Source organism: Urocitellus parryii, chromosome 5 (assembly GCF_045843805.1).
Source record: "Urocitellus parryii isolate mUroPar1 chromosome 5, mUroPar1.hap1, whole genome shotgun sequence".
Lineage (NCBI taxonomy): Eukaryota > Metazoa > Chordata > Mammalia > Rodentia > Sciuridae > Urocitellus > Urocitellus parryii.
This window is the reverse complement of record NC_135535.1, coordinates 130608885-130633910: the sequence shown is the minus strand read 5'-3', so window position 1 is coordinate 130633910 and position 25026 is coordinate 130608885. Positions and strand designations below refer to the sequence as shown.

At 34.8% G+C, this 25026-nt stretch overlaps 1 protein-coding gene across 2 annotated transcripts in view; it reads left to right on the top strand.

Moving 5' to 3' along the window:
• Nucleotides 1-25026, top strand: part of Parg (poly(ADP-ribose) glycohydrolase) — a 115346-nt gene that overhangs the window by 43146 nt on the left and 47174 nt on the right. For both annotated transcript variants that reach the window (XM_026410849.2, XM_026410848.2), the window contains exons 8-11: nucleotides 8485-8577; nucleotides 10739-10896; nucleotides 18227-18306; nucleotides 21803-21863. In XM_026410849.2, the coding sequence (XP_026266634.1) occupies nucleotides 8485-8577; nucleotides 10739-10896; nucleotides 18227-18306; nucleotides 21803-21863 (392 nt within the window). The remainder of the gene's footprint in view (nucleotides 1-8484; nucleotides 8578-10738; nucleotides 10897-18226; nucleotides 18307-21802; nucleotides 21864-25026) is intronic.

Genomic DNA, 25026 nt, shown 5'->3' with positions numbered 1-25026 from the left:
AGCCCCTGACTGGCACTTTTAAGGCAAGACTGTATTCCCATTAAAAATTAAATGAAGTAAGGAGTCATCACAGAAAGGCTTGAATAGATGAGGATTAAAAGTTAAAATCATTAGTAATCAAAGAAACATGAAGTAATAGTGAATTGACATTTCAGCCCATCAAGTTGCAGAGATAACAAGAATGTGAGAATATGCAGTATTAAAGGTATGGAGTTAAGTAATTTCTTATCCAGCTTAAGTAGGAATATGAACCAGTAGATACTTTCTGTAAGACCAGCATATATCAAAAGTCTTTATAAAGACTTTTCTCTTACAGAGTTATTTAACAGATGCATAAAGATGTTTGTATAAGGAAATTCATTGCAGTGATAATTATAACAGTGTAAAACTGACCATATCCTATAAGCCCATCATAAGAGAATTTTTAGAAATAGATCATAGTTTGGCCAAATAATAGAATAATACTCAACTATTAAAAGTGGTGATGTAGCACAATGGAGGAGGAGGGGGGGGAGGGGGAGGAGGAGGGGGAGGAGGAGGAGGAGGAGAGGAGATTTTTATTGTTAAATTAGGTTAAAAAAAATGAAACTGAATCCCTTTCTCTCGCCATGCACAAAAGTTAACTCAAAATGGATCAAGGACCTAGATATCAAATCAAAGACACTGCGTCTGATAGAAGAAAAAGTTGGCTATGATCTACATACTGTGGGGTCGGTCTCCAAATTCCTTAATAGGACGCCCATAGCCCAAGAGTTAATAACAAGAATAAACAAATGGGACTTACTTAAACTAAAAAGTTTTTCCTCAGCAAGAGAAACAATAAGAGAGGTAAATAGAGAGCCTACATCCTGGGAACAAATTTTTACCCCTCACACTTCAGATAGAGCCCTAATATCCAGAATATACAAAGAACTCAAAAAATTAAACAATAAGATAACAAATAACCCAATCAACAAATGGGCCAAGGACCTGAACAGACACTTCACAGAGGAGGACATACAATCAATCAACAAGTACATGAAAAAATGCTCACCATCTCTAGCAGTCAGAGAAATGCAAATTAAAACCACCCTAAGATACCATCTCACTCCAGTAAGAGTGGCAGCCATTATGAAGTCAAACAACAATAAGTGTTGGCGAGGATGTGGGGGAAAAGGGTACACTTGTACACTGCTGGTGGGACTGCAAATTGGTGAGGCCAATTTGGAAAGCAGTATGGAGATTCCTGGGAAAGCTGGGAATGGAACCACCATTTGACCCAGCTATCACCCTTCTAGGACTATTCCCTGAGGATCTTAAAAGAGCGTACTATAGGGATACTGCCTCATCAATGATCATAGTGGCACAATTCATAATAGCTAGACTGTGGAACCAACCTAGATGCCCTTCAATAGATGAATGGATAAAAAAAAAAAATGTGGCATCTATACACAATGGAGTATTACGCAGCACTAAAAAATGACAAAATCATAGAATTTGCAGGGAAATGGATGGCATTAGAACAGATTATGCTAAGCGAAGCTAGCCAATCCTTAAAAAACAAATGCCAAATGTCTTCTTTGATATAAAGAGAGCAACTAAGAACAGAACAGGGAGGAAGAGCATGAGGAAAAGATTAACATTAAACAGAGACGAGTGGGGGGAGAGAGAAGGGAAAGCATATGGAAATGGTAGGAGAACCTCAATGTAACACAAAATTACATATAAGAGGTTGTGAGGGGAAAGGCGGGGGGAAACAAGGGAGAGAATTGAACAACAGCAGATGAGGTAGAGAGGGAAGATGGGAGGGGAGGGGAGGGGGGATAGTAGGGGATAGGAAAGGCAGCAGAATACAACAGTCACTAATATGGCATTATGTAAAAATTGTGAATGTGTAACTGATGTGATTCTGCAATTTTTATTTGGGGTAAAAATGAGAGTTCATAACTCACTTGAATCAAATGTATGAAAGATGATATGTCATGAGCTTTGTAATGTTTTGAGCAATCAATTAAAAAAATTTTTTTAAAAATTAAAAATAAAATAAAAGTGGTGATGTAGCACAATGGAGGAGGGGGGGAGGGGGAGGAGGAGGAGGAGGTTTTTATTGTTAAATTAGGTTAAAAAAATACTAAATTGTTTTAAACTGTCATTTCAACTGATATATGCACCTATGTAAGAAGAGAAAGACTTAGGTATAAATAGTGGTTCTGTTAGGATCCATTTTTTTAATATAGATTTTGGAAAATGTGTTTTTATTATTGAAAATTGTTCAATAAAGTTAGATGTCTTAAACCTTTTATGTAAATTTTGATATTTTTCATTAAAAAATTTTAGTAACTTTTCAGAATTGTACTAGTATCTTGTTAGGTTTAGTCCAGCAGAGAAAATTAAGTGATTTGTGGTGTTTCTTGTATTTGTTGATTTGTGATTGGTTATTTTTTACAAGCTGTTTGCTCTGAACTATTTGAAGAAGATCTATGGACATTATCTCCTTTATTTAAATGGCAATGGTTTTCTGATTTTACTAGCTACAAATTTCACATATTCAAAGTTTACTTGTCAATATTTATTTAGTACTTTTCTGTATGTCAGGCAAAACTTAAGACATGTGCAAGTACATCCTCAATAATTACTAAAGAGTAGTTAACAGATTTAGTTGACCAAATATTCTAAGAAAGGAAAACTGAGTAAATATGTCTTACTATTTTTATGTTTATAGATATCTAAATCATCTATGTTTTCAACATCTGGCAAATTTGGTTACTCTTTTTTAATAGTTTGTCCATGTTTTAGTTCACTGAAGGAAAAAAGAAAAAGAGCCTCCTCACTGTGGTGAGCAGTTATTACTGTCTTTCAAGGTTAGGGCTGATGTATTGGGGGTCACAGAGAGAGAATTTGGGCTTTGTATCTTGAGATTCATGCGGTCAGTGAGGTCAGTTATTAACTGTTCTTCTGTCTCTTGGCACAAGATATTCAAATATTTGTTTACCAAACAATTGAATAATTGAACAAATCTGTAATATTAAGAAAGGAGATGGAAAATTTTAAATTTTGTTTTATTAATTTTGAATGGAACATACTTATAACCAATTTGTGGGACTATAGTAAAAAGTCTGTAAAAGTGCATGAACACACATTTCGACACACAGAAACACCACATAAATTTAATTATCTGGGCAGACTCTCCAATAGAAGGCAGGGCTTTATTTGTGGGAAAATTTGATACAGCTTTCCTTTTTACCATAATATACATGATTATATTCCTTATAGTCATCATCAAAAATCATATTGAATTGATATAGAATACTTGGCCAGGGGTTCTTCCTTTTTTCTTTAAAATTTCTTTTTTTCCTTTTGTTCATTATCTTTATAATTATTTTCAGTTTTTTAAATCTTTTCATCTTTTTTGCTTCTCGGAGTTAAGTGATGATTTACGTTTAAAAAATTTTATTTTTTCTGTTGCATCCCTGTTTGTATGTACAGATTAGATTTAATAAATATTTTGTTAAAATGTAAAATGTGCCTAAAGATACTAATATGTTCAGGTCTAAGATCATGCTGATATTTTAAATTATGCATTTAAAATTAAGCAGTAGTTGAGTTGGCTATGTTCTCAGATGACCTTTTTTATATTCTCATTTGTGTTTCCAAAGCAGCATTGGATATAGCTGTTGGCAGTTGTGAAGAAGTACCATGTAATAATGCTTCATTAAATAAATGAGATTGTGGGACTGGGGTTGTGGCTCAGTGGTAGAGTGTTCACCTAGCACTTGCAAGGCCTTGAGTTTGATCCTCAGCACCACATAAAAATAAATAAATAAAATAAAGGTATTGTGTCCAACTACAACTAAAAAATAAATATTTTTAAAAAATGAGATTGTAAAGCTTGTCAGCAGAGGCATAGCAGCAGCTAGTCATGTGTCAGTTTTAAAAGACAAGGACAAGTAACCAAAGGAAAAGAAACCATCAGCATATTAAGACACTTGATTAAGTGTTATTAGGTTGAAATTTTTGAATAGGCATTTCTCCCTATCCCTTCTGCTAAAACACAGTATAAAGAACAAATATAAGATGATTCTGAAATGTGGAGAGAAGGCTGAACTACTAGGACTGTGGGACCCTGGTTTATAGTGCTCTCAGCACAGGCCTAGTGAAGAGCCTGTACCCTCTCCACCCAGCATATCAAGTTACCTCCTCTGTCCTCCCTAGCATAGGCAGTGAAGGCCAACTGGGGAACCTGAATTTTCATATCCACCTAAAAGTAATGGATGCTATCCCTTTCTGTTGGCCAAGTATCACAGAAATTCTGCTTTATATATAAAAGATTTAAGTAAGATCCAAAGTCTCATAACATCATACCCCAAGTTTCCAAATTAAAAGTATGAATAAAAAATAATTCATCATCAAGAACTAGGAAAATCTCAACTGAAATGAGAAAAGAAAATGAATAGACACCAAGTCTTGAGATAACACAGGTGTAAGCATTATCTAGTTAGGATTTTAAAGCAGCTACCACAGATATTTTAATGACAGTAGATTTCTCATCAGAAAACACGGGGACTGGAAAGAAGTAGCACAAAACCTTTGAAGCACTAAAAGGCTTCCATGAGCAATTAATATCATGCTTGAAACAAACATAACAGAGTCTCAATAATAAATAAATGCTATGAACAACTAAGTGGAAATTTTAGAATTGAAAATTCCATTAACTGAAAAAAATTTAAATACTGTTTATGAATTCATTGGAGATTGGGCATAACAGGAAAGAACTGATCTGACTAACAGAAAAAGACAAAACAGAATAGTGTAGAGACCCGTGTGACTATAATAAAAGGTCTAACCTTCATGTCATTAAAATACCAGAAAGAGAGAAGAAAGATAGTAAGACTGGAAAAATATTCAAAGAAAATATAGCTGAAAACTTCCAAAATTTGGCAAAACACATAAACCTGCAGATTCAGAAGTGGAGTGAACCCCATACTGGATAGACCCAAAGATATTCTCAGTAAGACATATCCTAGTCACATTTCTTTAAAAGCAAAGAAAAAATCTTGAAAGCAGAAAGAGAAATGACATATTTTCAGAGTAAAAGGCAGCTTTATTTGTGTATTAGGCTGTTTTCCATTAGTATTTAGCTTACAGTTCTGGAGGTTCAAAGACTGGCATTGGTTCAGCTCTGGTGAGGGTCCCTTTGGCTGTTTCACATGCAAATGAGCACTATGGGGGCAGTATATAAAGAGACCAGAGAGATCATAAGAAGCTAGAGAGACCAGGAAACAGCCTTATTTCTTTTATATAACAACTCTCTCAACTAATTCAGGGTCCCAGGAAAACTACATTAATAATCCCTTCTAAGGCTCACACTCTAAGTGATGTCCCAATAGGCTCAAGCTCCTGAGGTCTTACTACTACAATGAGGACCACTCTCACAACCTGTGAACTCTTGGGGGACATACTTGAACCATATCCAAACCATAGCCATTTGTAATGCCCAAAACTGAAAGCAAGATGCTCCTCAGTTGGTGAAAGGCTTTACAAACTATATGGTATTTATATTATGGAATGCAATGACTAAGGATGAACTATTGATAATTGAAATTACTTGAATTAATCTCAAGGATACTATTCTGAATTAAAAAATCAATTTGAAAGAAAACAAACTGATTTTATTTGTATAACATGACAGTTATAGAGATGGAAAACAAATTAGTGGTTGCTAAGGGTTAGGAAAAATGGGAGGAAGAAAATGAGTAATTATAAATGGGTAGTATGAGATCTTTATTGTAATGGAATACTTCTGTATCTTGATTTTTGTGATGGTTTACAAATATACACACATGATAAATGGTATAGAATGATAAATATTGTACCAGCATTAATTAACTTGTTTTGATTGTGTGGTATACTTGTATAAAATCTAATCATTGAGGGAAGCTGGGTGAGAGGTATACTGAACCTCTCTATACTATTTTTGCAACATCCTTTGAATCTATAATTACTTCAAAATAAAAAGGTTTAGAAAGCAAAAAGATAAGTTATATTCAGGAAGAGTTTGAGTATTTTAAACAAGTATTTTAATATATTAAAATGTATTTATATATTTTCAGATACAGGAAAGCAAATATTTAAAGTAGTAGAATGTCTTCTAAGTGTTTTGGGTTTTTTGTTTTTGTTTTTTTGCAGCACTGGGGATTGAATTAGGGACTTAGGCATACATGCTAGGCAAGCACTCTACCACCAGCTACTTCCCCAGCCCTTTCTTGAAATCTTACTCTGAGACAGGGTCTTGATAAATTGCGCAAACTGGTCTTGAACTTATGTTCCTCTTGCCTCATCCTCCTAAATATCTGGGATTACAGCATGCACCACTACATCCGGCCTAGCCTTTATTTTTATCAGAGTTAAAGAGGCTTATTGTGAAGAGGCAATCATGTTGACTACTGTGAACTCCTTTTGTTTTTGTTTTTTATAATGTGGTGACTTCCCTTTAAGAATTTAGGTCTTAGCATAAATTCCCATTTCCCCATCACCACTAGTATAAGCCTTACTGCTGCCTCCTCATTTTTCCACCCTAATTATCACATTCCTATTTTTTTCAATAGAATGTTGTAAACACTATTTATTTCTGGGCTATGATTGCTTTTCTTCTTTTGTACAACTTTTTATTTTCCCCTAAAGTAACAGTTGTCTCATGTTCGCTTGCTTACAGAGATGGAAATTTTTAATTTATTTTATTTCAAATTATGATATGGGAATTGTGATTTTTAACTTCCCAAGTGTATCTAGAAAGGGAAAATTCTAAGATCATAAGAAACCTCATTGTTTCCTACCCGGTAAAGTTACATTTTGGTATATACTGTATGCTTTGAAGTAATTAGTGTAGCTTTTATTGTGATTGCTTTAACTTATAAGCTTCTAAAGTTCAATGGGTCTTTTAGAGCTTCTGAGAGAGTCATTGGTTGCCTAGCAGTTTTCACTTGGAGTAGTCAAGGGCAGAATGTACTCTTTTTCATTTACAAGTATTGTATTTGATAATTAAGGTTGATGTGAAACGCCGCAGTCTGGCTGGGCACAGTTCAGGAGCCACTTGTCAAAAGAAATGAAATTTATTTTTAGAACCACACATGCCAAACAAAACAGCTCCTCAGGAAAAACCCTCAGAGCCCAACTGCCACCACCGGCTTCCCACAAGCCTCTCTCAACCACAAGCCTCTCCCCCTCCCACAATCCTCCTGCTCTTGAGGCCGATTGGCTGGGTCACGTGGGCAGAGCCAAAAAAGGTCCCCCAATGAGCAGCTCCGTAGTCTGAAAGGGCGGGGAAACAGCCCAATGAGCACCACCGCAGAGGAGCCAATCAGCTAGAAGTTGCTGGGGCTGCTGTGAGCCAATCATCAGCTGGCAGTCTGAAAGTTTGCTGGGGCCCCTTCGGCTGTGGCTCTCAACATCTCCCCCTCTCTGTTTAAACAACAAGCATGTGGCTTAGGGACGGTGCCTGCTTTGGGTTGTCCAATAGTACATATGGTCCTTACCCGTTATCGGATGAGCTGACCTCAAGGCGTCAGCCTCCTGTCTTAGGTTGGTACCATTGCAATTGGATCTTACCTATCACTGACTACCGGTCCAGTATACAGCCACACCTGTGGATAGGTCTTTGTACCAGCAGGGGGGTGAGGTTCTTTGCCTCACCTCTGTTGGCCCCCAAATTTTAGCTGAACGATTATGACAAGCAGAAGGGAGGAAGATACACCAAGCCAATTGACGGCTCCTTTTGGAAAAATTGTACCACCAATGACATCATCAGCAAAAATACCCCAACACTACCACAAGTCGCTGCACCAACAGATAGTTCACAATGCATATAAGTGATACATAGTCCAGGCAAGTTCTGCAAGCATTTCAGTGATGGCTATTGCAGAAGCTGTAGATTGGTTTTATCTTTGCCTTCACTGGCACTGGGATGAAGATAGGAATTCTGGCAATAATGGCTAAAGAAAAAATTATGTAACATTCCAGAGGGCACTAAAAGAAAACAATTTTCTTAACAATTTACATTATCTTGAAGAGAATTATTAAATATAATGAAAAGGAAAGGTGAAAGTAAACAAACAGATCTGTTAACCTCCTTTTTTGTTCACATATTAAAACAATCCTCAACAGTTGTTTACCCAATTTAAATTAAACCATTTATGAGCCAATCATCAGCTGGCAGTCTGAAAGTTTGCTGGGACCCCTTCGGCTGTGGCTCTCAACAGTGAAAGATACTTGATTTGGGGGATATTTGTTTTGGGGGAGCATTAAGGTATATTATATATAAAAAGAAATAAATTTGTAAGTTTATTGGTACTTTAGTTAGTGTGATTCTACATGTGTTTGGTAGTGATGATAACGTCTTATTATGGGCTTTCATGAAAAATAAATTAGTAATTTTATAACAAATATTTGTTCATTGGTTATTACCCAGTGTTTATTATTATTCACATAACATGTTTTGTTGGTTTTCAGGTACTTGAAGAAGCAGAAGCTCAACATCTATACCAATCCATTTTGCCTGATATGGTGAAAATTGCACTCTGTCTGCCAAATATTTGCACCCAGGTTAGTGAATTTAACTTCCTCACTAGTTGTAGTTGTAGGTGCACAGCATGTCTTTGTTTATGTTTTTTCTTTTTAATGTGATCCTGAGGATCGAATCCATTGTCTCTTTACCAGTAAGCTACAATCCCAGCCCCTTTGTAGCTTTCTTAAGACTTACAGTTGGATGTTTTTAAAATTCTCATGGTCAAAGTCAGAAGAATGGTAAAGAAAAAGGTGAGGAACAGTTTCTTCCCAAGAATATGATAATTTTGCTATGTTAAGGGAAAGGTTAGAGGCTAGAATGAATACTACAAAATGACATTAAAGATGCAGTGTTCAATTTTTGAGCTTCAGTTTACATTGTGGACATTTGTTTACTTAGACTTCTTTTCCTCTTTTTGTTTAAACAGTCTCTGTCTTTAAAAAAATTAATCATTATTTCAAAGTATAATAATAGAATTGGGATATTTTATTTTCAAAACAGCTTAATACTATACACTCCTTTACTGTCCTCTAAAGTGATATATTGTTAAACCAATGAGTTTATGGTACTTTTAAAAAAAAATAAAATAATTCATTATTGCTTTATTTTGTTTGGAATGTATTAATTAGATATTATTGCTACATAACAGATGACCTCAATAGTGTCTTAAAACAATTCACATGTATCATCTCAGTTTTTATTGGTCATGAGTTTAGGAGCAGCTTAGCTGAAAAGCTGTGGCTCAGAGTCTCTCTTGTTAATAGTCAGGATGTTGGCCAAGGCTGTGGTTTTGTAAAGGTTCAACTGGGGCTAGAAGGCCCACTTAGTTGGCTTACTCACATGGCTGGTGGCAGGATGAGTTCATGTGGACCTTTCTGTTTGGTTATTGGGTATCCTCTTCCAAGAGAGAGACTGAGGAAGCTGTAGTACCTTTTTGACAAAGTTTCCCAGAGTACCCAGTGTTGCTGCCACTAGTTTTCTACTCAGTCTTTTTTTGTATTTTATTTAGAGACAAGGTCTCACTGAGTTGCTTAGTGCCTTGCTTTTTTGCTGAGGCTGGCTTTGAACTCATGATCCTCCTGCCTCAGCCTCCTGAGCTATAGGATTACAGGCATGTGCCACTGTGCCTGGCCTCTTTATGGGTCTTGTGTGGTGTTCAGTTAAATGCTTTTTAAATTCAGTGTGTAGTTCATAATCAACTGTATCTATCCTTTAGGCATGAATCACTTCACTTCTCCCTCATGCTATAGGACACAAAGTTTCTATTTTTCATTTAATGACATATTTGTGATTTAAAAACATCTAAATTTGTAAGCCATAATAAGTCACTGGGTAGAACAAATCAATTCATGGCTCCCAGCTTTTTCTCCTGGATGAAAACAACTTTGTTCTTCTAATAAGCTGGAAGTTTGTCTTTGGTTGTACTGGTGTATCTTTTACAAATATTTAAACATTTAAAAATAGAATAAAATACACTGAATATAATTCTCAGGTCCTATGGATTGTATTGATAGTGGAAGTCAATGAATTTGGGTTTGGTGCAAGTAGAAGACATTTTAGACATAAAATATTTGAAAGAAAAATGTTCTATTGTATATTTCTTGATTTGGGATGTTTGATTATGTAAGAAATGCCTATCTTGTTATAAATTATGCATAAGTTTTTGCATGTTCTATTAATTTCTTTAATAAAATTGTATTTGGATCTCATAAAGAAATTCTCACTTGTACGATGTGATTTAGAATAAGAGGAACTGTGTTTTCAATTATTTTCCTTAAGTCATTTTATTAGGAATAAGAAATATTGCTCTGACAATTTTTTTGTATAAGAATAATATTTAATTTATGTAATAATACCTAAATTCAGTGTATTTTTTTGTTTTATCTTTTGTTTTAATTTTTTATTACATGGGTAATGTTTTTCTACTTACTTGGTTAAGCACTCTAGTTAAGTAATGTTTTGTGTTTTTTTCACTATCATTGTTATTGGTTAGAAATCTGTAGTTTGTCAAACAACTACATTTTTTTAATCATAAAAAAAGCAGCCCTTGGCTTTAACAATATTGTTGATTTAAGGATTCAGGAGTGGCCTGAAATTATTCCTGCCTTAATTTAGCAAATGCAATTTGGTGCTTCTGCCTTCAAAATTGCTAAACTAATTATTGCTTTTCTTGTCTGTATTTTTTGTTTCCTCCATCAGCCAATACCGCTCCTGAAACAGAAGATGAATCATTCCATCACAATGTCCCAGGAACAGATTGCCAGTCTTTTAGCTAATGCTTTTTTCTGCACATTTCCCCGACGAAATGCTAAAATGAAATCGGAGTATTCTAGTTACCCAGACATTAACTTTAATCGGTATGTTTTCAGAACACTTCTTTAACAGTGAAATAGAGAAGAGTGAAAGGAACAATAATTTTGAATAATTTGCCATGGACTAAGCATTTTATGTACAATTATCTGATTTCATCTTTACTAAGAGTTAAGTGATGTTTTTACCATTTTGCAGGCAAGATAATTAAAGTTCATAGAGGTAAAGAACTTGATTGGGATCCAGGAGCCAGTAGTAAGTCACAGAACTGAGATTTCATCTCAGTATTACAATGCCCATGTCCTTTCCACCTTCTCAGATTATTTTCCTCATTTGAATACTCTGGATTCCACATGCCTTAGTTTGACTATTCACAGGAATATTTATTGTACTTTATATTCCTTATATGCTGAAATAATATTAAAGTGGGAGTGAAAGTCATTTCTGTAAAGATCTTGTAAGGAATATAAAATCATGAGGCTTGAAAAATATACTTAAAATGAAAAGTGACTTTGACACGATTATCAATGTAATATTTTTTAATGGAAGACAAAGAAATGTACAAATGATTTTTGACTAAATTAGCACATTATGAAAGTGTTGATAAAGCTTCAGATTTTGTCAGTTTTCCCAAGTGAGAATAAGGCATCTTCTTAGCAAATGAATATCATTTTTCCCATTCCTCCCATTCTCTGATCCATTATCCTCCAAGTCTTTTTTCTTTCTTCATTTGAGCATTATCTTTATGGTGTCTATGAACAGAATGTGAATTTTCTTCCCTAATACCTAATGGGTCTTCAGAAAATTGTTATGTGTTCCTCTTTTCCATTAGGTTGTGTATAATGCCTTCCTCCGCCACCTTTGATCACCCATCTCCCAACCCTGAGGGTGGATCAGTGTGGGTAGTGTGCCAAGTAGGAGGTATGGTCATGGAACAAACCAAAAAGTCATTTTCGTCTTACATACTGTTTTTGTTTTAAACATGGCATGGTGCAGTAACCATTTATTTTAATTTGCCTTTTAAATGAACTTGAAAAAAAAAAAACACACTTTTTTAAACCAATGTTAGATTTACAGAAAAGTTACAAAAATACCCAGAATTCCTGTATGCAACTCCACCTAGTTTCACCTTATGTTAACATCTTTTGTAACGATAGTTAAATGATGAAAATCAGTAAATTAACATTTGATGTAATACTGTGAACTGAACTGCCAACCTTACTTACATTCTGCCAGTTTTTCTACTCCTTTTTTTCTATTCCAGGATTATGCCCAGCATCCCATATTGCATTTGTTTTCTTGATCTCCTCCAACCTGTTCCTTAGATTTTTATTTTCTTTTATGACTTTGATACTTTTGAAGGCTACTTATTAGTTATTTTGTAGAATGTTTTGTATTTGGCTGATATTCTTTCACAAATAGAATGAGGTCATACATTTTGGGCAGAAATACCACAGAAATATCTTGTGTTCTTAGTGCATCACTTTAGTGGGCTAATGATTCATCTTAGCACTGGTGATCAGCTTAAGGTAATGTCTGCTGGGTTTTTCCACTGTAAAGGCACTCTTACAAGGAAGAACTGTCCCTTTTACTATCAAAATGGATTCATTGATATTACAATCATTATTCATTTTTGCTGCTAAAATTTTTCTAGCTCTGGCTATTAGGGCTCCTTCAGGACTTTTCTTTGACAAGTCCCCATTCTTTTTTTGAGCATTACCTTTTTTTCTGGACTCAAAATATTCTAGGTTTATCCTATATTTTCTGTGTCCCAGTCCTGGAATCAACCATTTCCCCAAAGATCCATGACTCCTTTTGTTACTGAAAAGTAAGGATGCAGTTTTGAGAAAAAGGAAAAAGAAGTTTTGTTGCTTTGCTATGACATATAATAATTGCAAATATTATTATGCTTTTAGTTTGAGCACTTTGAAGGATATTTGAAATTAGATTTCCTTAGATCACAGGTTGCAAAACTTGGAATGCAACTTTATAGAGTTGTTAGTTTCCATGAGGATGCTAACTTTGAATTAGCTCTTAGGAATGCTGCCTCTTATCCAATTATATCTCATCAGCTTGGATATTGGAGGCTTGACTTTTTTTGGTTTTGGTTTTTTAATTTTTTTCCATTTCTCTCCTGCTTTTTATTACATATAGTATTATAAACCAGTTATTATACTTTTGTTATCAAAAGCTCAGTCCTTGTCCCAGATGCCAATCCTATAACAAGGACATGGTTTTGTCAGAAAAGAAAAAGATGTTTATTGCTTTGCTAGCAAAGGAGAAGCACAGGGGACTCCTGTCCCAGAGGCTGTGATTCTGCCCATCAGGGGGATGGGGGGCTTTTAAAGAGGTTATTCAAAGGCTATATTCCACTTGTTATTTATCAGAATTGCAATTCACTTGTTAATTTGGGGAGATAGTCATTTCTGGTGCCATTCTCAGAGTCTGAATACTTAGTTCCTATGGTGGGTGTGTGCTCTGTCTAGGATGGAGAAGAAAGGCAATCCTGTTTCCCCAGAGATTAGAGAGGGGGAGAGATTAGGGAAGAGAGGGAGAAAGGAAGAGAACAAAACATTTTTTTAAAAAAATAAGTCACAGTGGCAGAGCAGCAAGGGCTACAAGCAGAGCATAAGATGGACCACTGTTAAATTTTCATAACCAACTAAACTCCGACAGGGAAACTCTAGGGCTTCTTGGCAATGGTGATTTTATCTTTTTCATTGTTCATGGTGATTTATCCTGAAGACTAAGCAGATCGGCCAAGTGTTTACCTATTAGGCTTGATGAAAAACAAGGCTCAGCCATTTTTCTTAAGGAAAGGAATATAGATTAGAACAGTGTAAGCAGTTTATGCAAATGTATATTGACTTTTTGCTGGGTATTATATAATATCTTATTTTACCCCAAGTACCTCAGTTTACTTGACATTATCTGAAATCTTCTAGCTTGAGAATGTTTCCCAATAATAATAGATAATATTTGTTAAGCATTTACCATGTGCTAATCACTGTTAAATTATTTCATACTTAATCCCCACATCAACTTTAAATTAGGTATTGATTAGTTGTTGTTATTTCCATTTTTCAGATTAGAGGAGATGGAGGATTAGAGAAGGTAGGTTACTTGCACCAAGTTAACACAGTAACTGGTAAAATTTAGATTCAACTCAAGAAGCAGTCTGCTTCTAAAAGCAGTGTCCCTTAACCACCCTCTTATACAGCTCCCTTTGAATGAACAGAATTACTACTTCTTGAACCTTAGTGAAAAGCCTAATGGATGTTTTTTGGATAGCAGAATACTGAAAATGAATTAAAGCAGATAGGCCTGTGATAATCTTATAATTGTTGTAGGAACTCCTTAGCAGCCGGGCTTTTATAAGATGGAATGTGTTTTAATGGATCTAAACTAAACAATAGGAATGATATTGATGGCTCACTTTGATTCTATCTATGGAAGTTTTTAGGTAGGGAAGCTTCTTACTATTAAGGTTCATGGTAAGTAAGGGACTTGTCAAGAGAACTAGGACTCGAACACTGCCTTCTGCTCAAACTCAGTGCTTTTCATTATATCTCATTGCCTTTTAAGAGCAGAATGCTCTGAGAGCACTTCAGAAATAGAAGACAACCCCAAATTCCCTTTTCATGTGGCTTAAAAGATCAAGTACCTAATCTAATGAGCTATTTGGTAATCTAATTATATAGCATTTTGTTGTTATTGTGGGTTCTTTTTTGTATAATTTCTATTAAAATGAGTCATTTTTGGCAGTTCAGAGGTGTGTGTGTGTGTGTGTGTGTGTGTGTGTGTGTGTGGTATGTGTGTGTATGAGTATATTTAATCTCAAATGAGTTATAGTAGCTAGTTGATTGAATAAGAAAAATGGCAAGAGTGGTGGAAGGCTGACGTCAATAAATTGAATAAGTCTTCCCTTTTTATTTATTGTTGTGTTCTTCCAGACCTGCTTAGTTATGTTAAATACCCCTGACCTTTTCCCCTGCTTGCCTTTCAGGGCCTAAACACTCATATAAAGGCTTCCAATGTGATTAGCATTGATGCTTCTGAGATTGCATGGAAACTAGACGGTCAGAGATAAATTGTGGGTCTCTGCAGTGGTCAGCCCAGGAGGCTTTTACATCTGCCTTCCCTGGATTGAAAATGCTGCTGGAGCCATATGGCAGAGTGCCTCACAGAAGAGCCAGAAATGACTTTCTGGCTGGGTCCTACATTATCACTTGCTTCTATTTTAAAGTGAAGGTTATAGTACTTTAGTTTTGATTTACTGTATACTAATGGAATTAATCCTTTACTTAAAATGGCGTGGGTATGTGTGTCTAGAATTCAATTCCAGTAATGTTATCAATATTCCATCCAGGGAAAGATTTTATTAAACTGTGTTTCGCTTTATAAGTATGAAAAGAAGGTACCAATTAATAAGTTTCTGACCTTTGATTGACTTCTTCCCTTGAAAATGCAAAATGTTTTGTTTAGAAAAAGAGTCTGGGTGCCTAACTGGCCTTTTCTGTTTCTTTTAAAAATAATTTGTAATTCTGAGTTAGTGAAATGCTAGAGAATCTTCCCTACATGCACAGGGGTTGTTAGTGGCCTGGTTTGTGGGCATTTTTATATACATGCTGCCAAGTCAAAATCACCTCCAAATATATATTCCCAAAACTAAAAATCTAAACTAAGAGAAAGGTGTTGGGAAGTTAAAAACTCAGATGATGCTTCGTTTTTCTAAGTTTCCCCCCAACCTCTCTGTGAGTATCTGTATCTCATAGGCTCCCTCTTTCTCCATCCCCATTTACATCAGACTTGATTTGCCTTCCCCCATCATCTTGTCTTCCAAGCTTAGACCCTTTGTTTTCTCCCTCCTGCTCCAACAGTTTCTCATATTATGTATGAGAACATCACTCTTGTGATGACTTTCATTAATGCTTGTTGCCTATGTATTTCTGTTTTCACTTGTTGCATAATAAGATAATGTTTTATTTAGATGGCTATACATAGTTCTTTGAAATGTCATAATAAGCCAAGTCTGAGAATTATCATAAGGATTTAAACCTGCTTTATCTTCTCTGAATTTATCTTCACCCCCTCCACCCAGCCCCCCAAACACAGTTCTTGGCTCAGATGGGAAAGCATATTTTGGTTACATTATGATTTGAAATTAGACATAGAGCAGTAAATAATTGTAATACATTGATATTCTCCTTGATTTGTTCCTTTAAGATTTGGACTAGTAAAGTGACACTCATTTGTAGTGATACAACATCAATATGATATTCTAGAAAAGTCCATATCACCAGGGTAATAAATCTGCAGTCCCAAGAGAATCCTGAGGTTAACAATTTGTCATCATGGTTGTGAAATATGTGGACTTTTATGAAATTTTACAAACAGCTGATTCATACACAGAAGCTAGGGACACTTTCTTTTTGTGGTTTGGGGAATTATTCCTTAAGGGCAGCAGCCATTTTGTCTTCTCTCTGCAGTAGTTCTTTTGGAGAAGAACTTTTCCCTCTTAATTGAATTATGCAATATATCAATTCATCTGTAGAAAAAGGTAGTGACTGCTTTTTGTATTCATACTGCTATCATCTATAAGTAATAAGCCTAGAAAAGGATTTTGCAGTGAAGCCTAAAGTATTCATTTAGTAAATCATATTTATTGGTATAGGATGTTTAATTAAACTGCCAAGTGCCTTCTTCATTTTGACTATCATTTTGATTTAAACAAACTCTACACTGGTTGACATATTGCAGAAGAAATCAAGCTGAAACCTGTACTCTCAAAGAGCCTATTTTCAGCTGCCAACTGCATTTTAAGTATGAGTCTTTAATATTTTAAATTCTTTAAATGAGTAAAAATTATCACATAAGCATCTTTGAACTATTTTTAAAAATAGATTACATTTTAGATTAGGTTAAAATGCTACCCAACATGAGTATTCTTTTTAGGAAATACTCATATAAATTCTTTTGCCAGAAGTTGACCCTGAATACAGATTTCAGATCCTTGTAAACAGGATCATTTGAAATCCGCATTTCCTTCCCTTTTCTTAATTCATTTCAATTGCTCAGTAGGATTTTTTCATGAAATTATTTTTCCTTCTCTGCATAGTTACATAAGATTGCTCTTCTAATCATGAAAAATGTTACCTATTTCAGCACTTATTAAAGTGAACTTTTACTTGAAGGGTTTCTGGTTTTAAAGTCAGAGTATATGACTAGAGGCAGAGAATCCTCATCATTTATAGCCAATGAATTTTCCTGTAATTTTTAAATGCCTTTGGAAAGCTAGATTTTATTCCCAAAAGCCTCCTTTTGTGTGAGAAATCTTTTAGAGAACTACTTATTCAGGTCATATGCTTCTAAAGTCCTGCTTTTCTTTCCTCAGGACAAATTGAATTATGTTACCAATAACAATGCCACATCATTTCAAAGAAAACCAAATTAAGTAGTGCAAATCTAGGTTGCTGTAAACTGGATAACATAGGCACTGTTTTGGTAACCAAGCAAAGGATCTATATTAGTCAGCTCTAATTGCCATAACAAATACTATAGCTTGTGTGGCTTAAAAACAAAAATTGATTTTCTTTAAATTCTGAAGGCTAGACATCCCAGACCAAGGTGCTAATGAATTTTGTTCCAGATGAGGCCTCTCTTCTTGTCTTATAGACTATTGCCTTCTCACCTTATTCTCACATGGCAGAGAGTCCAGGTGTCTCCCCCTCTTCTTATGAGGACCCCAGTTCTGTAAGATTAGGGCTGTACTCTATGACCTTATTTAAACCTTTACCACCTCTTCAGAGGCCCTATCTGCAAATAAAACCACATTGGGAATTCCAGCTTCAACATATGAGCATTGGGAGGGCGCATTTATCTATAGCAAGATCTGCTTAATTACCAAAAATTGTACATTCAGTCCCCAGTCTCTTGTCATACCTATGTCTCTCCCCTCCATCATACTCCCTTCACTTCACTACTCAAATGTGGATATTTTTTTTAGATATTTTTGTTCAGTTATATGACTGCTTAATAATATTATTCATTATAAATAAGTATGTGCCACAGGGAACATGCTGTGCAATAACTGACTGGCTACACTTGACCTTGGGAGACTAATGGTACCTTTTCCCAGGAGGAAAGTGGATTGGACAAGTGGGTGGGTAGAGAGTACTGGCTGATTCCAACAGTTTTCAGGGAGCCTGGGTATAGTGGATTTTAGTCCTCTCCAGATGCCCTTTTATCAAATCTGTTTTCTAGTTCTTTGCCATTACCTTCTGGAAGGTGATTACTTAGTAGAAATATAAGTTTAAGTACTTTGTGAATTATTAAGGCATTTTAAACCAGTCCTCTTTTATTTTTGGTCTCTTCCAGGTTGTTTGAGGGACGTTCATCAAGGAAACCAGAGAAGCTTAAAACACTTTTCTGTTACTTTCGAAAAGTCACAGAGAAAAGTAAATTCCTTTCATTCTTCTTATAATTTTTCTTACTGATGAGTACAGTTCAAAATCAAGTGACATGTGAAGAACATTTGTGTTTAAAGTATTCCTTACTGCCCCAAATACATTTGAACAGTAGTGATTCAATGTTATAACCTTGATTGTATGCATGTTATGGATACATGTAAATGTGTACTATGAGTGTGCATGGGTTCTATGTACTCTGAACTCACCCATATACTATAAAACCTGCAATATACATGAAGGAATTTTTATGAGTAAAAATAATAAATTAATACTTTTAAAAGAAAGTATATTGAACAGGAAATATATATTGGATGCTGTTTATTTAAAGAAGCATTAACTAGTTGAACTTCATTTGTAAAGGCCAATTAGTTCATTGATTCCTATTCATTCATCTCTTTCGCTTCCCCCAATCCCTTTGTAGAATTCCTGTAAAACTGGATTGTAAGTGTTTACATGTCTTTCTGCTTCTATTGGACCATATTTACTAGAACTGGATGCCCAGACTGACCTGAGGCAACAACAGTAAATGTCCAACAAATGCTGGCAATGACTATCTGATAGTGGACAATATTGCTACTCTTACCTCAGGAACTAAATGACATGACCAAGTTTAATACGTCTGTGGTTCAGTTTCTCGTCTATGAAATAAAATAATAATGATAATTACCTCACAGAATAGTTGGGGATATTAAACAAGCATATATATGCTTAAAGTGCTACCTTTAATGCAAGTTGATAATAAAGGAAACCAGAACACCTCATAAGTTTCCTTTTGCTAAATTTTCCTTTTTCTAAATCTAAGTAAGTAATTCAAAGTTTACTTTTCTGTCTTGGGTATCAAGTCATATATACCTTCTCTGAAAGCCAATTTTCTTTGTGAGCTTTAGGATTTCAAATACTCTGAGGAAAAGCAAATTATTTGTTATTGTTGTTTTTAATTTTCATTAGAAATGTATGTGCCATCTTAAATCTTGGGAATTAGGTTGAAGAAATAAACTATAATTAGACATTTTATTTCTGGCTTTTTCACTGTACATGATAATTTAGGTCTCTGTAGAAATAAAATGAGATGTTGCTCTAGGTTTTCAACATGTAGCACTAGTAATCTAAGGAAGATATGATAAAGGGATTTAAAGAAATTTGCTACAGCATGATTAGTTGTATTGAGGTCCAGAGCCTACTGAATAGAGGCTTTAATCATCATAGATGGTGGGAAGTGCCATCACATTATATACGTCTAAGAATGAGAAAGCACTCAGGCTTGGGGAATCTGTTAGGAAACCTGTTGCACAAAGCATCAAAGTTCTGGCCCTTGATCAAGGATAAATGAAAAATTAACATGGCTGTGAAGAAAAGGGATAATAAAGAAACTTGTAAGTCCCAACTTTATCACTGCATTGGGGGGCTCATGGTGAGAATTTTATATCTGAGAATTTGAACCACAGACCGCAAGTATCATGTCTGGAGTCCTATCACCAGTGTGGTATGTAAAGGCCTACAACAGAGGTTTTAATGTAGTTTCAGTTTGGTGACACCTCCCGATGATGGAAGGAGCAGATGCCCATCTTCTCTGGGAAAATTCTGTTTTAATCCAGACCCATGGCAAGATATCTACGTTATAAAAAACATTTTCAGAAACTTAATAGGTGAAACAACATGCATTTTAGAACTGATTAAACATAATTTCAACAGGACCAACTTTTCATTATGGTTAAACATCTATACTTTTATATTCACAATGAAAATCTTGAGTCAAAGTTTTTAGAGCTTTCTGAGTTATTATTTTCAATATAGTTTTAGATAAAGTATCTTATAGTCACATGTTTAAAATTGATGATTCATATATAGTACATATTGTGATTTTTATTAAAAGAAGTATTTGATTAACCAAAATACCCTCGTCTGAGGTAAATTCTGCCCCTTTATGCAACGGACATGTTCTCAAGGCATTTTTGTCAGTAATTTTCTCTAGAGAACCTTATACTGCCTTTTCTCTTGCTTTGCCAGCAGTATTTATTTATGAATTTCTTGTGGTCTCTCTCAGTATGTATGAAGGACTTTTAATAATGTTCTTTGCCAAGTGACTGAATGATAAAATAGACATTAATTTCCTATTAATAGAATTGCTTCTCTAATGTTTGGATTGTTTGGCCTCCTGGGAGTTTTAAATATGCTACCCTTTTGTCTTAAAGTTAGTATCTGAAGAATATTTTAAGACTTGTGTTAACAAAAATTGTTTACTAATGTAGATGCTCCATGTAATTTTTGAGTCGTTACTGTTTGTCCTTGGGAGTAAAGAAATGTGGAATTATCTACAAGAATGAAATTATGGCCAAGCTTCTGTTGGGCTTGACACCATCATCACTAATAGTTCCTGACATCACTCTTTGTGCTTAAGAGCTTTTTCTTTCTTTCTTTTAACAAAAGAAAACAGAAATGGCATGGCCTTTTTACTTTGTTCTTTTATTTGAAGCAGACAAATTACTTCTGGCCAGCAGATTTATTTTTTGCTTTTGCCACTGGCTTAAAAAACAAAAAAGTAATCCTAACCAAGAAAGGATCCTATCCTCTAAAATTATCGACTGCGCTAATTTTGAGCTTTTCAAATGTATTGCTCCTTTAAAATTTCATCTTTCTTCTCCAAACTCTTAGGACTCAGTAATTCCTCTTCCAGTTAATATGCATACTTAAAAGTATAGTAATTGCCAGTCATCTAAGCTCCGGTCTTAGTTGTGCTAAGTCCAAAAGACATGCCAAAGATTTCCTTTTGAAAAATTTTACTTTACCATAAAGCACCAGTCTTTGAGTGTAGGGTTAAAGCTTTTCTTTCAAAAGGAATGTAAAAATTGGAATTTAATTGTCTTTATTGTTTAGGCTATAGCAACTGTGCATTTTTAGTGCTCTTTTTAAAAGTATATTCAGTTTTTAAAATGCCACCAAAAAGTGCCAGCTTTAGATCCTTCTGTTGTGCTGCTACTCGTATAGTTTTGTTTACTAAGGGCTTACTATTATATAGATGATGCTCCTAATGTAAGGATAACTCTTTTATATCAATGTTCTGCTGTATAGTTGGCCCTCTGTATCTGATCCATCTGCGGATTCAATCTACCATGGATTGGAAATAATCTTAAAAAAAAATTACATCTGTACTGAACATGTGCAGACTTTTTTTCCTTATCATTATTTCCTAAGCAATGTAGTATAACAACCTAGCTAGCGTTTATATTTTATTAGGTATTTTAAGTAACCTAGAAATTATTTAAAGTATATCGAAGGACGTGTGTAGGTTTATTTGCAAATATAAGGGACATGAACATTCACAAATTATAGTATGCACAAGGAGGGTTCTAGAACAAATCCCGCACAGATACTGAAGGACTGTATACCAAGTCTGTGTACTAGAATCAGTATTTCCTCATTTGTTACAGATAATTCACAATTGAAACTTAACTTTGTGTGTGTTTTTGGTTTATTGCTTTTGTAGAACCTACTGGGTTGGTGACATTTACAAGACAGAGTCTTGAAGATTTTCCAGAATGGGAAAGGTAATAATAATAAAAATAGTGTTATACCTTTAGACTTTTTTCTTTTTTTTAACCATGAGAGGACTTGATTTATAGCCTTTAGAAAGATAGGCACTCAACCTCATAACTGCCCTCATGCTGGGAATATTTTCTCATAAATGCTCTATCAGTAGCTCTCATTGTTAGGAAAGTTGCAACTTCAGTCAAAATCTGCAACTCTTTGGCTTCTACCATTCTGCCTTAGTTTTGTCTTCTGAAGCAAAGTTTTGTTTAGAATTAAGGAGTTTTGTGTGTGAAGACACTATATTAAGTAAGAACACCAATATTTAAATGTTCTTCCTTACCCTTTTTTTGGTTAGTGCTTGTATTTTATGACTCTTCTTTCTGGAGCACAAGATTGGGGAAAGTTTTAAATTTAGTTGAAATATAAACAGTAATTATTTAGAACTTATCTTAAGTGGTGAATTTTAAGTTTGGCTCTGTGTATTCTTGGCAGATTTTATGTTGTTGCTAATTCATTAGGGTTATAAGATTATTATTATTCTTTACCTGAAAACACTGAGGAGGTCTGAGTTAACTCAGATGGTAAGATCTTCAATACTCTGAAATAGCTAATACATTTCCAGAGGAAATTTCCAGTGCATTTAAAAATGTGGATTGACTTTTTAAATAGGCGAGGACATGATCAAGCATACTACACGTATGTATGTTTTTAGATGTGCATTTTATATTAACCACTGCCTCGGTGTTTTCACTAGTAATTTTTATCTTAGTTTGTAGTTGTTTTATTTGAAATTAGTGATGAGGGGAATCACTCTTAAAGGAAGTTAACTTGAGAAGATATCTGCTTAGGTGGCTTTCCTGTGATGTTTTCATATCCATCAGAGGTGTTTGTGAAGAAAAACTTACTTCAGTGCATAATTGAGATGATTAAAAAGTGGATAAAAAGATTAAACAACCTGAAAAGCAGGGTGGGGAGTAATAGAGCCAGAAAAGGAGCACAACATATACAGTGTTTGAAAGCATGGCATATCAAAAATGAGAGAGTCCCCTGAAAGTCATGTAGTCCATCTGCCTACCAAAAATACTATCACCTCTATAATACCTTCAACAGATAGAGACTGATCAACTTCACTGATGGGAAATTCACTGTTTACCTCAGTCTGTTCCATTAGTGGATGCTTGTGTTATAACTTAACATTTTATTCCCTAAAAATGTCTGTCTTCTCAAAATAAGCCCGCCTTCCATTCCTGGTTCTTCCTTCTGGAATTAGAATAAATCTAATATATAATATTATTCAACATTCACCCCTCCTTCAGTATCTTGAAAACATTTTCTTGACAGTTCTAACAGTGAACACAAGTCCATAGTATACTCTTTTGGGAATTCTAAACCTGCTTTGACATACTCCTCCTAATCATTGGTTTCTTTCAATATGGTGCATAGAACTAAAAGTAACATTCTGCTATGTCATCTGGCCAGACCAAAGTACAGAAGGTTGCTTTTCTTCACTTTTCTATTAATCTCTAGAAGGAATACAAATATTGCGTTCATACCACTTTGTTGTTGATTTTATAGATCATTCACAGAGCCTATTTGACATCAGTGTGAAAGGACACACATTTGTACATCATTGTTGGAAATAGGGAGAGGTCAAAATGCAGAGACTTGCAGGCTGCCATGTGAATGAGATATATTAACTTCGCCCCCTCAAACAAAGATTATCCCCTTAACTTTCATAGGCAGAATTTAATTTGATACTTTTTCTAACTTATTTATATTTCATTGATCTCTCTTTTTTGTTGTTTTTCTTTGTTTTAGCTGCTTCATAAGTGAGTTGGAGAATGTAATTAAAATTAGTTTTCCAGACTGCACAGAACCAGAAATGCATATGCATTTAAGAAGGGAGGATGAAGAAGAGATGAGGATTGTTGATTGTCAAGAATAAGGAGCTACATGGGTGCCAGAAAGTCCAAAGCTTTTCTGAATCCCAGTTTCTGTAACATTAGTTAGCTCTTTGATCCCATCAGCAAATAACTTAACCAGGCTTCATTAATTGCAAAGAGCCAGAATCATTTGTCTTTGATTCTTGAGACAGGAGTGTAGAAGCTTTGCTGGGACTAAAATAGGAGACCTGTTGGGAAGTTGAAGAATACTTGAAACAAATAAAAATAGTTTCTAGCAATTTCATAATTACAATGAGAACTATAATATAAAGTTAACAACTTCAGCCATGGAGAATAGTTGCCAATTGATGGGAGTTCTATTTTGAAGTCCTGACTGACATTCCAGAGATTTCTGGACCATGCTTCTTTATGTTTTCAGTAGTATCCTCACAGGTGGTCTCTGAATAAAATGGCTAGGAAAGTAGGAACAAGAAAAGGAAGTTAAAAAAAAAAAATCAAACCTATGGACTGTCTACAAGGGATTGTATACTTTTTTCTAAAATTATGGTCTAATTGGACCAATGAGATGTATTACTTGGGTTCAGATCTTTGCTACATTGTTTATTTGCCTGAGCAGGTTACTTAAAAACTTTCTGTGCTTTGGTTTTCTATTTCCAAAGGAGATCATATGGGGTTATTTTGAGAGTTAAATGAGTTAATACAAATGAAGCCCTTAGAGTAAAACTTCTACTGAATTACCTTCTTGGGTTAAAGTTAACAGTCTATTAGACTGAAGTTTTGCTAGAAATATATTTGGACTCATTAAAATTAGGAAGCCGATCTTAGTAAATAAGTAGTGCTTCCCAGTTAACCTTTTAAATTATTATTTTTTAAAATGTAATCATTCTCCCCTTCAAAAAAAGTTATTGCTACCCTTACATAAGGAGTTTGGGTCTAATCTCTACTACATTCTATTATAATTTTATGTATGTGTGTATGTATTTTGGGAACTGTGGATTGAACCCAGGTGTATTTTATCACTGAGTACATCCTTACTCTTTTTTATTTTTATTTTTTTATTATTTTTTTAAAGAGAGAGAGAGAGAGAGAGAGAAAGAGAATTTTTAATATTTATTTTTTAGTTCTCGGCGGACACAACATCTTTGTTGGTATGTGGTGCTGAGGATCGAACCCGGGCCGCACACATGCCAGACGAGCGCGCTACCGCCTGAGCCACATTCCCAGCCCCTCTTTTTTATTTTTGAGACAGGGTCTCATTTAGTTGCTGAAGATCTCA